The sequence below is a fragment of the Scyliorhinus torazame genome, chromosome 1 (assembly GCF_047496885.1).
Source record: "Scyliorhinus torazame isolate Kashiwa2021f chromosome 1, sScyTor2.1, whole genome shotgun sequence".
Taxonomy (NCBI): Eukaryota; Metazoa; Chordata; class Chondrichthyes; order Carcharhiniformes; family Scyliorhinidae; genus Scyliorhinus; species Scyliorhinus torazame.
In genome coordinates, this window is record NC_092707.1 from 393332697 (window position 1) to 393347722 (window position 15026).

The following is a 15026-nucleotide window of genomic DNA, read 5'->3' on the forward strand; positions in this document are numbered from 1 at the left end:
GTCATCTCCCCTCTGCATGGCTATGTTGTGCATCGCACAGCAGACCACAACTATGCGACCGACCATGTCGGGCCGGTATTGCAGGGCCCCTCCGGATTGGTCCAGGCATCTAAAGCGCATCTTCAGCAGGCCGAAGCACCGCTCCACCACACCCCTGGTTGCTGCATGTGCCTCGTTGTATAGGCTCTCCGCGTTGGTCTGAGGCCTCCGTATTGGTGTCATCAGCCATGACCTCAACGGATAGCCCTTGTCGCCCAGCAACCAGCCCCTCAGCCGGGGGGGGGCATCCATCGAACATTGCGGGGATGAATGACTGTGCCAGAATGTAGGCGTCATGCACACTCCCGGGGTACTTTGCACACACGTGCATGCTTCATGTGGAGGTCGCACACCACCTGAATGTTCATGGAGTATGCGCCCTTTCTGTTCATGAACACTTTTCTGTTGTCTGCAGGCGGGCGCATGGGGACGTGCATACCATCGATGACACCCTGGACCATCGGTATCCCGGCCACCTTGGCGAATCCACGTGCCCGTGCTTCCTGCTGTGCTCGGTCCTCGGGGAATTTTATGTACCTGTCCGTGATGGCGTACAAGGCGTCGGTGACGGCCCTGATGCACCTGTGGACCGATGCCTGTGATATCCCGGAGAGGTCCCCGCTCGGCGCCTGGAAGGAACCGGTCGCATAAAAGTTTAGAGCCACCGTCACCTTGATGGAGACTGGTATCGCGTGTCCTCCAGCAGTTCCAAGTGGTGCGAGGTGCGCCACAAGGTGGCATATATGTGCGACCGTCTCCCTGCTGAACCGTAGTTTCCTCCTGCATGTGATGTCCGTTAGGGCTTCGAACTACATTCTGTCGCGGTACACCCTCGGCCTTGCTGGACGCCTGTGGCACCCTGGCACCACCATCAGTGGATCCTCGTGCTCCACCTGTTCCTCCTCCTCCTCCTGCTCCCCCCAAGCACTTCCTCTGCATTCCTCGCCGTCAGGGGGTCAATGTTCCCCTCGGCATCACCCTGTACATTCGGGTCCTGAGCGCCTGCGGCCTGCGCGGTGACGACGGGCCACTCCGCGGCCATCCCCTCTGCTGCACCGGCAACTGCTGCATCTGCAGCCACTGTGGGCCGTCGCAGTCTACGCTGCCGGATGGCCACCTGCAGTCCTGCGGCTCCAACCACGGCAGTTAACATCGCTGTCTGGTTGGCATACACGGTGACCTGCAGGAGGGTGGTGGGAGGCAGAGAAACAACATGTTACACGGAGGTTCTTCCACACCTCGCCAGCCGGGTTGCATGGGATACCCGTGTGCCCTGGTGGGATGGTCGCGCTGCAGATACGCACCCAGCCTAACATCTGGTCACTGTCTGCATCCAACGGTCAGTTCACACCATACTCCTCACCAGTGTGCCAGTTGCCTGTGCCCATCAGCCACACGGCAACGTGCGGCCGTGTCCTTGTCACCGTCCTGCCATATCAGGGCGGCTGACATGTTGCCTCAGTGCCACGCATTGCCGGCGCCATCTCCTGCGCCCGTAGCTTCTGGGACTCCTCCAAATGGCTATGGACCTGCTGGAATGTCGCTGGCATTTCCCTCTGAATATCCTGGCCGCTCCCTATCGCCTCCATCAGCTCTGAGTAACCCTGTACCAGCGGCTCAGCATCAGGCTGCGACCTAGCTGGGTCCTGGGATCCAGCGGACCTTGACTGGTGTCTCGTCTGGGGGCTCCTGCCTCCACCTGATGTACATAAGCAGCTGTGGTGTGCTCACCAGATTGTGCCCCAGTAGCCTGACAAACGTTTACCACTGAGGTATATGTATCTGCACTGGTGGAGGATGGGGTTGGCAGCTGTGACGCATCGATCATGTCTTCCTCAGAGATCTGCCCCGAGGTGTCCTCCTGGGAGGAAGGAGAGGGAGCCATCCCGGAAGGGCTGGTGCTGTCGGCTGGAGGACTCGCAGAAGAACGGACGTGTGGCCAGTGGGAGGGTTGGGTCAGTCAGTAAGGCAATAAGAACTCACGTGTGACAGGTCCTCTGGGTGGGGCCTGATCGACCTCTGCGGCTTCCGCCAGCCTCCACGTTGGTCACGGCTCTGTTCTCAGCCACCCCCGTCACCTCCACGGCCCATTCCTTGAAGGTGGTGTGGATTCTTAAGTCCGGCATGTCGCCGCTGCTCTCCCGACGATTGTGCGAGAGCTCCTGAGGAGACACAGAGAGGGCATTGTTAGCCACACGCGTGTTCACTATGGTGGGAGGGGGTTGTGAGGGAAGAGTTGGGGGGTGCTGAAGGGAGAGGGGGGTGAACGGAGGCTTGGGGACCGCATGGAGAGTTGGGGGGGGGAAACTCTTATGTGGGGACGGAAAGGTCTTGGGGTGGGAGGGGTGTGTCAACTCACCCATGCTGCCCAGTGTAGGTCGTTGACCTTAAGACACCGGAGGCCAGTCCTGGTTATGCTCCCAGAGCTCACAGCCGCCGCCACCATGTCCCAGGCAACTACCGCTGTCCTGTGGCTCACCCTCTGGGACACTCTGGGGAACAGGACATCCCCCCCTGGCTTCGACCGCATCTAGGAGCATCTCTGTAAAAGTGCTGTTTAAGTGCTGCTCGACCTTGTTGGTGGGGGGCTGATGAGTGCGGTCCTGGCAAATCGACTGGCGAGTCTTCATTTGTGGTGCGAAGCTGAGGGGCATCGTTAAGTGGACCAATTAACACTGAATTACGTTGCTGACCTCGCTGGGCTGAACGCTGGGAAGCTCGCAGCAGTTCCTGCTCGTTACCACACTTAGAAATCTTTCCAGAGAATCGCGCCGAACATTTCAAGTCTGTTTGGCTCTTCAACAGAACTTGTATTACTTTAATACTTGTTTGCAAAGATCCTTTTGTGGTAGTAGAGGTGTTACGGTACCTGGTAATGCTGAAACACCATAGAAATTGTATGCTTCCTATTGGTCAAGCTATATGGTAGCCCCGCCCTGCTAGGTGGGGTGTAAGAACCCGTGCTGCCCCAGCAGCCTTCGTTCTGTACCTGAGCTGCTGGGGGAAACATCTAGCTTATTAAAGCCTTCAGTAATTGATCGTGCATCACCTTTCAATTTTTATTTTTCTAAAGTTTGATAATATTTTTCATTTTGTTTTTAGAATGAAGGCAAGTAAAACTATCCACCAGAAGGCGGAAAATAGTTATTTGAAAGAAGTTATTACAGAAAAGCATTGTGTTCAGTCCAATACTCCACTGTCTCATATTCAGCTAGCATGTTGCTGGAAGTATTGTGCTTTTCCTCATGACAAACGAGATGTGTGCGTTTGGAATATCCACAGTCCTATCTTGCAGGTAATACTTCTTCAGAGTGTTGTCTTGTTTCGTGGACATGGTTTAAAATTGAGTTTAAAAAAAAGTTACTATGAACATTCGCGGTAATGCAATTGTTCAGATGGTAATACTGAGTTTAAATGAAAAGGTAAAAGGATCAGTTTTACACTGTGGCATAGTTGCAGCATGGACTGATGTGCCACTGCATACTTCAGTGAACTTCAGTTCTACTGGCAGTATTTTCTGGTCTTCGTTATTTGGGATTTTCCTGCCCTGGCTGCCTGACAGTGATGTAACCTTCCTCTGCAATGTACCAATTTTAAGTATTAATAAAAAATACTTTTTGCAAAGAAGGAATGACCAGCGGCACTGGTCAATGCCAAATACTGGACAGATTTTGTGTTGTGGATTTGAATCCACTGCAAACCGGATTGAGGGTTTCCTAATTTAGTTTACAGCAGATCTTTCAGTTTAAGTACTCCCTCCAACTGGCAAGGTGATTAGATGTAATTAATGCCTTGGCAGCGCAGTAAATCTCCAGATCTTCAGTAAGGGCTTAATTGGTTTTCTGGGTTACCGAGGGATAGATTTTCAGCTTGCTGCCTGTGTGCAAAACTGCTGTTGTAGATTTACCATCCATTGCAGAAATTACTGTGAAAATCCATTGCTGTGAAACTTGAGCTGATTCAATAATGGGTGATTGATTTGCAACTCCAGTTTTATGGCCAGATGAAAACCCAACAATATGCCACAGTCACTCCGAAACACTGTGTAAAATGATGAGTAGTTTCTGATTCAAGAAATGCAAAGATCACAAGATAGGTATGGATGAGCAAGGCACAATGCGTCTCATCCAGCCCCAACCATCCAGAAAAAAAGTCAACAATCACTTACCTAGAATGATTGCATGTGCTTTCCAGCCCACATGTTAATTGCTCTTTTTAAAAAAAAGTATTTTTATTAAGGTTTTGCAGAATTTTTCTAATAAAACAGTAGTAACAATAATAACAAAACAAACTAGAGTGAATATTAACTTAGTGCAAAAAGAGAATATACAATAACAATTAAATAGACATTACCCCACGCGACTCAGTCTTCCCACACCATCCCAATGAAGCACTCACCCCTCTACGGATTGCTGCTGCTGCTGACATTTTAATTTTCCCCGAGAAAGTTGACGAACAGCTGCCACCTCCGAGAGAACCCTAGCGTAGACCCTCTTAAGGCAAACTTTATTTTCTCGAGGCTGAGAAACCCAGCCATGTCGTTAACCCAAGTCTCTACACGGAATCTTCGAGTCCCTCCACATTAATAAAATCTGTCTCCGGGCTACTAGGGAGGCAAAGGCCAAGACGTCGGCCTCTTTCGCCCCCTGAACTCCCGGGTCTTCTGACACTCCAAAGATGGCTATCTCTAGACTCGGCACCACCTGTGTGTTAAGCATCTTGGACATTGCCCTTGCGAACCCTTGCCAGAACTCTCTACGCTCCGGGTATGCCCAAAACATGTGGACATGGTTTGCAGGGCTGCCCTTGCACCTCATACAACTGTCTTCTACCCAAAAAAACTTGCTCATTCTCGCTGCCGTCATGTGTGCCCGGTGGACCACCTTAAAATGAGTCTGGCACATGATGAGGAGGAATTAACCCTGCCCAGGACCTCTGCCCACAGACCCGCTTCCAACTCCTCACCTAGCTCCTCCTCCCACTTGCTCTTGAGCTCCCCCACCGGGGTTTCCTCCGCCTCCTGTAGTTCATGGTAGACATCCGACACCTTCCCCTCCCTCACCCAGGTGCCGGAGACCACCCTGTCCTGTATCTTCAGTGGCGGCAGTGTCGGAAAGGCCACTAACTTTTTTCAGGAAGGCTCGTACTTGCAGATATTTAAAGACGTTTCCTGGCAGCAGTTTAAATTTGTCCTCTAGCGCCTTCAAACTGGGAAAGCTTCTGCCTATGAACAGGTCTCCCATCCTTCTGATGCCTGCCCTCTGCCTGCTCTGGAACCCACCATCCATCCTACCCAGGACAAACCTGTGGTTGTTACATATCGGGGTCCAGACCGATGCTCCCTCCACCTTGTACCTCCTCCACTGTCCCCAGATCCGCAGTGTCGCCACCACCACCGGACCTGTGGAGTAACGGGTCGGCGAGAACGGCAAAGGAGCCGTTATCAAAGCTCCCAGACTAGTACCTTTACATGATCATAGCTATATTGGCTGCCCAGTAGTAGTTGTGAAAGTCAACCCCCCCCCCCCCCCTCAGACTGCGCTCCAACAACGATCTCCTGACTCGCGGGGTCTTATTCCCTCACACAAAGCCCGAAATGATCCTACTCACCCGCTTAAAAAAGGCCTTAGGGATGAAGATGGTGAGGCACCGAAAGACAAACAAAAATCTGGGGAGGGCAGTCATTTTCACGGTCTGCACCCTCCCTGCCAGTGACAGCGGGAGCATGTCCCACCTTTTAAAGTCCCCTTCCATTTGCTCCACCAACTGGGTTAGGTTGAACCTGCGCAGGGCATCCCATTTCCTGGCCACCTGTATACCCAGGTAACAAAAACCTTTCTCTACCATCCTGAGCGGCAGCTCTTTCAGTCTCTCCTCCTGCCCCTTGGCCTGGTTCACAAACAACTCGCTCTTTCCCATGTTCAGTTTGTACCCTGAAAAACTACCAAAATCCTTCTGGATCCGCAGAACCTCCCCCATCCCCTCCACAGGGCCCGAAATGTACAGGAGCAAATTATCCGCCTATAGCGAGACCTGATGATCCACCCCCCCCCGAACCAGTCCCTGCCAGTTCCTCGAGGCTCTCAGCGCCATAGCTAGCGGTTCTATAGCTAGGGCAAATAGTAACGGGGAGAGGGGACACCCCTGCCTCGTTCCCCAGTGAAGATCGAAGTACCCTGACCTCAGCCGGTTTGTACATACACTTGCTACAGGCGCCTGGTACAGCAATTTCATTGTTAATCGCTCTTTGTGTGAGGGAGAACTTCCAGTATTTGGTCCTAAATTCATCTTTTTCTTGACTTGAACCTGCCATTCTGTATCCTAGTTTCATTGTTTAACTTGAGACAGTGGCTTGGAATTGCTTTCATAGCACTTATGCTGGTTCCTACGATCATCTTGCTGGGCCCACAATTTCCCGGGGAGCAGGTTTCCCGCTGCCAGAATGTAAAAATGCAGTTCTACCAATGGTCTTGTTTCCAGAGCCTATTGCCTTTGACGCTTCTCTTCAATTATCATACAGATCAGGGGTAAGCCTGTGGGGGGGGGGGGGTCGCATTTCAGCTGCTTGTTCCTCTAAATGCATGCGAGTGGGATCAGGACAATCCCAAACATTTTCCAAGTCTCTGGAGGAAAATTTCAAAAGCATCCAGGAGAAACCCTTGGAACCTAAGTTGCATTGATGTCAAGTGACTGTTGGGGTGCTGTGATTAAGATTTTGGGTCTACCTATCTTTACTGGCAAAAATAAAAATGACTTACTTGTAAATGGCTGGCAGAGGGCTTTTCACCGCAAGTGATTACGGAAATTTAGCACGTTTCAATGTTTCAGTGTAAAATTGTTTAAGAGTGAATTTCCACACAGGAAAACGATGTTATGCTGCTTTGACCAACAATCGCTTGCTTGAATCCTGTTGAAAAGAGAGACATATTGCTGAAGCTTTCTGTCTTACACTCATCTGGACTAATGCAAGAATGCCAAATTTCAAACAATCGCAACAATTTATACCAGAAGAGAAAAGGGCACTGATTGGTTGACTATCAATCAGCACCTTTTTCTCATCTAGTATAAAATATTGTGATTGTTTGAAATTTGACGTTCTTGCCTTTGTCGTGATGAGTGCAAGATGAAAAGCTTCAGCAACATGTCTCTCCTTTCAGTGGCTCTTGCCCTGTAGTTATGCCGAAACTTTCAGGATTGAATGCCGTTTATCTCTTTTATCTGACTGACTACCTTAAACTACCTCTATAGACCCCCTTTTCTGGGTAGATTGGCTCACGTTTTCTTAATATTTTTGGATGAACATGCTGCTGGGTTCCCATCGCCTTATTTTCACGTAAAAGTCAAGCATCTTGTAAAAGAAAGTGTGAATTTGCATCTCCAGCAAATTATATACATTCATTTATCTTCAATTAAAACACTAAATTGCAGTTTGTGATACTATCCTGGAACGGTGCATTAATCTTATTTGCCAGGTCACCTCAGTTGGCAGTGAATCAGTTAGAATAACAACGAGCGTTTACGCTTGCAGTTAACACAGTAAATACCCCAAAGCAATTAGTAATCCAGAAACATTCCACAATCATTGATTAATGATATTTTAGTCAGTATGTTTTGCAGAGAGAATATTCTGAATGAAATGGTTCAAGTCTATATTTGAGGATAATTCTCAAGATATTGATGTGTCCATTCATTTTCTTCATATAGACCCTGCAATTAAAAGGCCACCACCAATCCATTACTGCACTAGCATTTGGAAACCACCATGAACCAATGCTTCTGAGTTCTGCAGCTGAAGATTATATCATTATATGGGATATGGAAGCATGTCAAAGGAACATACAAGAAGGTACACTGTTTTCTGATATTTTGCAGTGATATTAATGGTTCTGGTTCCTTGACATAGAATCATAGAATTTACAGTGCAGAAGGACGTCATTCAGCCCATCAAGTCTGCACTGGCCCTTCGAAAGAGCACCCCATTTAAACCCAGACTTCCAACCTATCCCCGTAATTCAACCTAACCTTTTTGGACACTAAGGGCAATTTATCATGACCAATCCACCTAACCTGCACATCTTTGGACTGTGAGAGGAAACCGGAGCACCCGGAGGAAACCCACGCAGACACGGGGAGAACTTGCAGACTCTGCACAGACAGTGACCCAAGCCGGGAATCGAACCTGGGACCCTGACGCTGTGAAGCCATGGTGCTAACCACCGTGCTGGCCTGCTTCCACTCTGTTTTATTTTATAAAATGTTACTGGGTCAGATTAAAGCACCAAGGTGAACAATTATTCTTTTTGTGAAAAAGATGTAGTTATTTTACCATGAAAGCCAGATAGAGAGAAAGGCTATTTATGTTTAGAAGATGTGGTACAGTGAGCTCAGATTATACTGACGCCAGTTTAAGTAGTTTGAGTTGTTGAAGGCAATCATGCATAAAGAAATCAGTGGGATCATTTTGTTCCAGCCAAAATTTGGGGTTGGGGGAGGGTGGGATTGACTGTGTGTTGGGCCAAAATGGGTAAGAGTGAATCAGCAGCCCAGTTAACATTTCTCCATTTAATCTTCATTGTCGTCAATAGTTCACGGAAGGTTCATTCATAATATGGCTAAACCGGTTGTTCATCAGTCTGTAAATCCTTCCAATTATGTCTGTTGGCAGGTGGCAAGAGCGGGAGAGTTTCCTGGTCAGCCATACCGCAGAAGGCATTGGCAAACCACTGCAGGACTTTGCCAAACAGAATCATGGATCAATCCAATGGATGGCTCTAGTCATAAATACCCTCTTGGGCATGGTTCCTGAAGGAAGAGGGCAGTCAATAGTTTGTTATAACCTGTTTTACACTAATGCACAAAGACAAAATGACCCCTTGTGTTAATAAATGCAGGGTGATTTCCTCTCATTGGTATTTCTCATGAAATCAGAATCACATACCTTTGATCACATTTAGAACAGAAGAAATCATCTGCCACTAAGATGTTACAACATGCAGTGACCAAGTTTAATAGTATTAGATTCCATCATTTTGTCCATTCCACCATCAATCCCATTGCAGCTTGCTATGGTCCTTCGAATGAATTATTATGCTTCTTATTTAAGCACACAAATTCTTTTTGAAGACTGTTATTTCCTATGTGGCACTTTGTCAGATATTTCCTGCTATTGTGTTCAGAATGTAGAAACAAATACTAGTCTGTATGAATAGTCTTTGGGCGGAATTCTCCCAACCTGTCAAGGTGCTTGGTCCCGATGTGGCCTACATCCTGATGGCGCCCACCAGAGTGTGTGGCCATGGAGTGCACTGCCCAATGCAAATCCGGCAGAACCTGCTGGACCAAGGTCTCCATGGTGGCTGCCAACCTTCCCATGGTGGCCTTGAAATGCCCGCATGTCGATGCCATGATATATGACAGAATGGGGAGGGCCTCCTCCACCGTGCACTCCACTCTGACGAGCCAATGTTGAAGTTGTGCCGAATGTTCCACTGCCTCCCTTTGCATCTCCACCAGTAAGCTGGTAGCTGCTTCCAGAATCATAGAATTCCTACAGTGCAGAAGCAGGCCATTCGGCACATCGAGTCTGCACTGACTCTCTGAAAGAGTAACTTATCTATGCCCAACTAACCTGCACATATTTGGACATTAAGGGGCAATTTAGCTTGGTTAATCCACTTAACCCGCACATCTTTGGACAGTGGGAGGAAACCGGAGCACCTGAAGGAAACCCAGGCAGATATAGGGAGAAAGTGCAAACTCCACCCAGACAGTCACTCCAGGCCGGAACTGATCTCGTGTCCCTGGCACTGTGAAGCAGCAGTGCTACCCACTGTGCACCAATCTGCCCATGCACTCGATTCAGCACACCAATACAGTTTCAGTTCAAACATGCGCAAAAGTGCCAAATATCAGAGTTAAGGTACTAGACAGCAAGGTAGAAGTGTGACATTAAGAATCCCCAGCAATATTTAAGTCAATGGGATTCAGGGGGGGAAACTATCCATTAGTTGGAGTCATTAGTTAGGCAGCATGGTAGCATAGTGGTTAGCACAGTTGCTTCACAGCTCCAGGGTCCCAGGTTCGATTCCTGGCTTGGGTCACTGTCTGTGCGGAGTTTGCACATTCTCCCCGTGTCTGCGAGGGTTTCCTCCGGGTGCTCCGGTTTCCTCCCACAGTCCAAAGATGTGCACGGTTAGGTGGATTGGCCTTGCTAAATTGCCCTTGGGTTAGATGGGGTTACGGGGATAGGGTGGAGGTGTGGGCTTAAGTGGGGTGCTCTTTCCAAGAGCCAGTGCAGACTCGATGGGCCAAATGGCCTCCTCCTGCACTGTAAATTCTATGATCTATATCTAGCTCAAAGGTAGATGGTTGAAGGCCAATCAACTCAGCCCTAGAATATCACTGGGAGTTCCTCTGTGTCCTAGGGCCAATCATCGTCAACTGCTTCATTAATGAACTTCCCTCCATCATAAGATCAGAAGTGGGGATGTTTGCTGCTTGTCCACAAAGTAGGGAAAATCCGCCAAGTCATATTTGTAGAAACCAAAGTTTTGACTTCTGATCTGATGGGCAGGCTTGAAAGGCTATTTTTGAACATTTTAAATGTTCGTTGCACAGTGCAGTACCATTCACAACTCCTCAGATACTGGAGCAGGTCATGCCTGCATGTAGCAAGTCCTGGACAATACTGCAGACTCCCCAAACCCTGGACACCAAAATACATGTCAGGCACAACTCTCCACCTGCCTGGATGAATGCTACTAAAACAACACTCCAGAAGCTCAACATAAACCAAGACAAAGCAACCCACCTGATTGGCACTCCATCCATCATCTTACACATTGACTCCCCTACCATAAGTGTCAGCATGGATGACTGGGTTGAATGGCCTGCTGTTGTGCTGTATATCTTATGTAATTCTATATAGAGGAATGTAATATTGCATTTACATGAGCAAAACTTGTACATAGAGTAAAATTGCCACATTAATAATAATCTTTATTCGTGTCACAAGTAGGCTTACATTAACACTGCAATGAAGTTACTGTGAAAATCCCCTAGTTGCCACATTTCGGCGCCTGTTCGGGTACACTGAGGGAGAATTCAGAATGTCCAAATTACCTAACAGCACGTCTTTCGGGACTTGTGGGAGGAAACCGGAGCACCCGGAGGAAACCCATGCAGACTCGGGGAGAACGTGCAGACTCCACACAGAACCATAGAATTTGCAGTGCAGAAGGAGGCCATTCAGCCCATCGACTCTACACTGGCCCATGAAAGAGCACCCTAGTTAAGACCATGCCTCCACCCTATCCCAGTAAGCCAGTAACCCTACCTAACCTTTTTTGTTTGGACACTAAGGGGCAATTTAGCGTAGCCAATCCACCTAACCTGCACATCTTTGGGCTGTGGGAGGAAACCGGAGCACCCGGGGGAAACCTGGGAGAAAGTACAAACTCCACACAGACAGTGCCCTAAGCCGGGAATCGAACCTGGGTTCCTGGCGCTGTGAGGCAACCGTGCTAACCACTGTGCTACTGTGCCGCCCATTAACAACAAGTAATAGTTCGCTACTGTTCCTTCTACATAGTGGGCCAAAGATGATTGGCGATAGGACTTGCTATATCTACTCGAAGACCAACAAGACAGTGTTTTATATTGTGAATTAAGCAAATCACACATGAAAGGGAGTTTCACCATCAATGGCTGTCTCCTAATGTGACTGACTGAAGTGTCGATAGCACGGTGATCACATGGTGACAGAGTGAGCCTCTGGACCCAGCTTTCTTTACAGAGAACCAGAAACAAAGCACCCATCACTGCAGTAATGGGGGAATGACACTGCACCATATCTGCCCACATATGGTGGGGAGAGGCTCAACAGCAGCAGAATGAACTAACACTGTAATACATACCATCATAATGCAACACTCCGACTGTTCTGCAGTCTGTCATACAGAACATGCAGAACCACCAGAATTAGAAACTGCTTCACGAAGCACATCTGTTTGAAACCTTCTTTGCAATATCTCCCCTTTACATCATCTGCCTGGGACTGAGCAGGTGGCTGGTCTCCAGCAACCCTCCAAGTGGCAGACACCTCAGCTGTCCCTGAAGTCGACTGCAGTGGGGACGTGACAGTGAGGTGTTCGCCAGAAAGTGACCGAGAACTACGCCCTGCTTAATTGTGGTCTCTGCACTATTGGAGGATGTGGTTGAGAGCAGTCATGGTTCTTCCTGAGCCTCCTCATCCTCAAATATGCTTCAGGGGCTTGGAGAGCTGCTGGGCTGGTTCACTGAGTTTTGGTGGATGAGCTGAAGCTAATTAGAGTATATTGCACTCACTTTGAATTGCGGGATTGGGTGAAGTGATGGAACTGAGATCCGTACACGGTTGCTGCGGGAGGCCCAACTCTGTATCAACACAGGAGCAATCCCTGTCTTCATCTGCGAGCTCTGCGGCAGCCTCCTCGAACTCGCTGAGGGCGAGTATCTCTGTTGTCACTCCCTGGTCTGGATTTGCTCTTGCATGTTGTGTGCAAGTTTGGCCTATATGGAGACATAAATAGATGTAATGAGTGGTTGGGGCAGAGGTTGGATAGAATGCATGTCCCCTGTGTGTGATGCCCTCCCAAGAAGGGACAGCGATTGGAGTTGGAGTAACAAGACAGATGGTGCTGTGAAAGTCTTGTTGAGCGAGTGTTGATATGTATTCCCCATGACTGTGAGAGATCTGTGAAGAGAGTAACCATTACAAGATGCCACACTGCGAGTTGGATAGTGGAAGGAGCCGAGAGCGGACTTGCCCTGGCGGAGTGGATGAGATTATTCACCCCCTTCATGCTTTGGATGTCACTTTGTGGGTGGGTGGCAGCTGCACTGATCTCCTGGGCAATGGCCTTTCAGGCTGGAGATGTGGGCTTGGTGTGCTGCTTTGAGCCATCCCTGGGGTGGCGAACATGCCGTTGGGTCCGCACTCCCTAATAAGGACCTCGAGGACTCTGGTGCTGAAAGCCGGTGCTGCCTTCTTCTTGAGGCTGCTAGACGTTTGCCTGTGTGATCCAGACATGTTGGAGGGTCTGGTGAAGACAGGTGCTGGACTAGTGTTTAAATATTACGCCAGGACCTTCAAACCTTCTTCAGAGTCCGAGTCAAACTCACCTGTGCATAATTAATAAGGTTCCAAGGTCGAATCAGGTGCTGGATCCCACTATTCTGGTCGGCAGGACTGGCACTTCCGGAGCCGCCCGCCACTTCATCTCAAAACGGGAGAATCCTGTCCTTTGTGTGGATGTGGTTGTAATTTTTAACTTGATGCTTGCAGGCTTTGTCCCAAGAGGAACTGTTGTGGGAACTCTACTAGGAAAGGTGTTATATTTATGCTTCAGTCCAGATGACCAAGCACTGGCCACTTGTGCAGATGACAAAATCTTTGTGTTGAGCTGTAAGGTAAGTTCAAAACAATATAATAATCCTTTACCTGAACTCAGTGATGCCAAATTATTGCAGTTGACTTTAACTCCTGGTGTGGTTCAGGGTGGGGAGGTGCTGAACGCAAGGCCTGCTCGCAGGCCCAAGGTATTTTAAATGTTGGGCCTCAGTTGCGTGTCTGCTGCTCCCCTGAAACAAATGGGAAGTAGCAGCTGCCTCCCTGGTAGGAAGAGTAGTTGAGACAGTCACCGATCGTTGGGCTGCCACCAAAGAGAGGTTTGCCAACAAGCAGATAAATATTGAGTAGGGGGGCATGGGAAGCTCTTGCAGGAGGAAAGGGGGTGATTAACCTGAAAAAGGGAGAGAAGACAAAGTTTAAGAGCACTGCATCATCAACCATTGATAACTATGTGCTACAATTATAGAACCAGAGAATGGGTTTTGGAAGGAGGCCATTCGTCCTATCGTGTCTGTGCTAGCTCTGGAGCTAGTACCACTCTCCTGCTCTTCCCCTGTAAGGCTTCAAATGATTTCTCTCCAGGGAATTATCAAATTCTCTTTTGAAATCCGGGATTGGAAGTGCCTCCTCCACGCTCTCAGGCAGTGGATTCCAGATCCTAACCACTTGCCGCATCAAAAAGGTCTACTTCATGTCTCCTTTGGTTCTGTTACTATTTACCTAGTTCTTGACCCTTACACCAAATGGGAACAGTTTATCCCTATCGACTCTGTCCCCATTTGAACACCTCAATCAAATCTCCTCTCAACCTACTCTTCTCGAAGGAGAACAGCTCCAGCTTCTTCAATCTATTTATGTAACTAAAGCCCCTCATAATAACCTTTATTAGTGTCACAAGTAGGCTTACATTAACACTGTAATGAAGTTACTGTGAAAATCCCCTAATCCCCACACTCCGGCGCCTGTTCGGGTACACTGAGGGAGAATTCAAAACGTCCAATTCACCTAACAAGCACGTCTTTCGGGACTTGTAGGAGGAAACCGGAGCGCCCGGAGGAAACCTACACAGACACGGGAAGAACGTGCGGACTCTGCGCAGACAGTGACCCAAGCCGGGAATCACTGTGCTACCATGCCACCCATCCCTGGAACCGTTCTAATTAATGTTTTCTACACCCTTTCTGAAGGCTTCACATCCTTCCTAAAGCATGGTGTCCAGAGCTCCGCAATTGAGACCAAATGAGTGCTGTATAAAGGTTCACCAGAACTCGTTTGCATTTGTACTCTATGCCTATATTTATAAAACTCAAGATCCCGTAAACCTTATTAGCCACTTTTTCACCTTGCCCTGCCCCTTCAGAATTATTTCCTTTATTTTCTATCGCCTCTCCTCGTTCTTCCAACCAAAATGTATCACTTCACACTTCTCTCCATCAAGCTCCCCCAACCTGTCCATGTCAATTCTTTCCACTGTATTTAATAAATTAAAATAATAGCCTGAATCTTACCTATTTTCCTTACACATAATTAAAGAAAGTTTTTAAAAAATAATAATTTTTATTAAAGGTTTTCATAAAATATCAATAACAAAATGAGA

The 15026-nt window shown here is 48.3% G+C and overlaps 1 protein-coding gene across 4 annotated transcripts in view; it reads left to right on the forward strand.

Annotated features, from left to right (window-relative positions):
• The window catches only part of wdr27 (WD repeat domain 27), a 775220-nt gene that overhangs the window by 10606 nt on the left and 749588 nt on the right, over positions 1 to 15026 (forward strand). For all 4 annotated transcript variants that reach the window (XM_072513118.1, XM_072513130.1, XM_072513116.1 and 1 more), the window contains 3 exons: positions 3142 to 3334; positions 7744 to 7885; positions 13364 to 13488. In XM_072513118.1, coding sequence (XP_072369219.1) covers positions 3143 to 3334; positions 7744 to 7885; positions 13364 to 13488 — 459 coding nt within the window. In that variant the 5' untranslated portion in view covers position 3142. The remainder of the gene's footprint in view (positions 1 to 3141; positions 3335 to 7743; positions 7886 to 13363; positions 13489 to 15026) is intronic.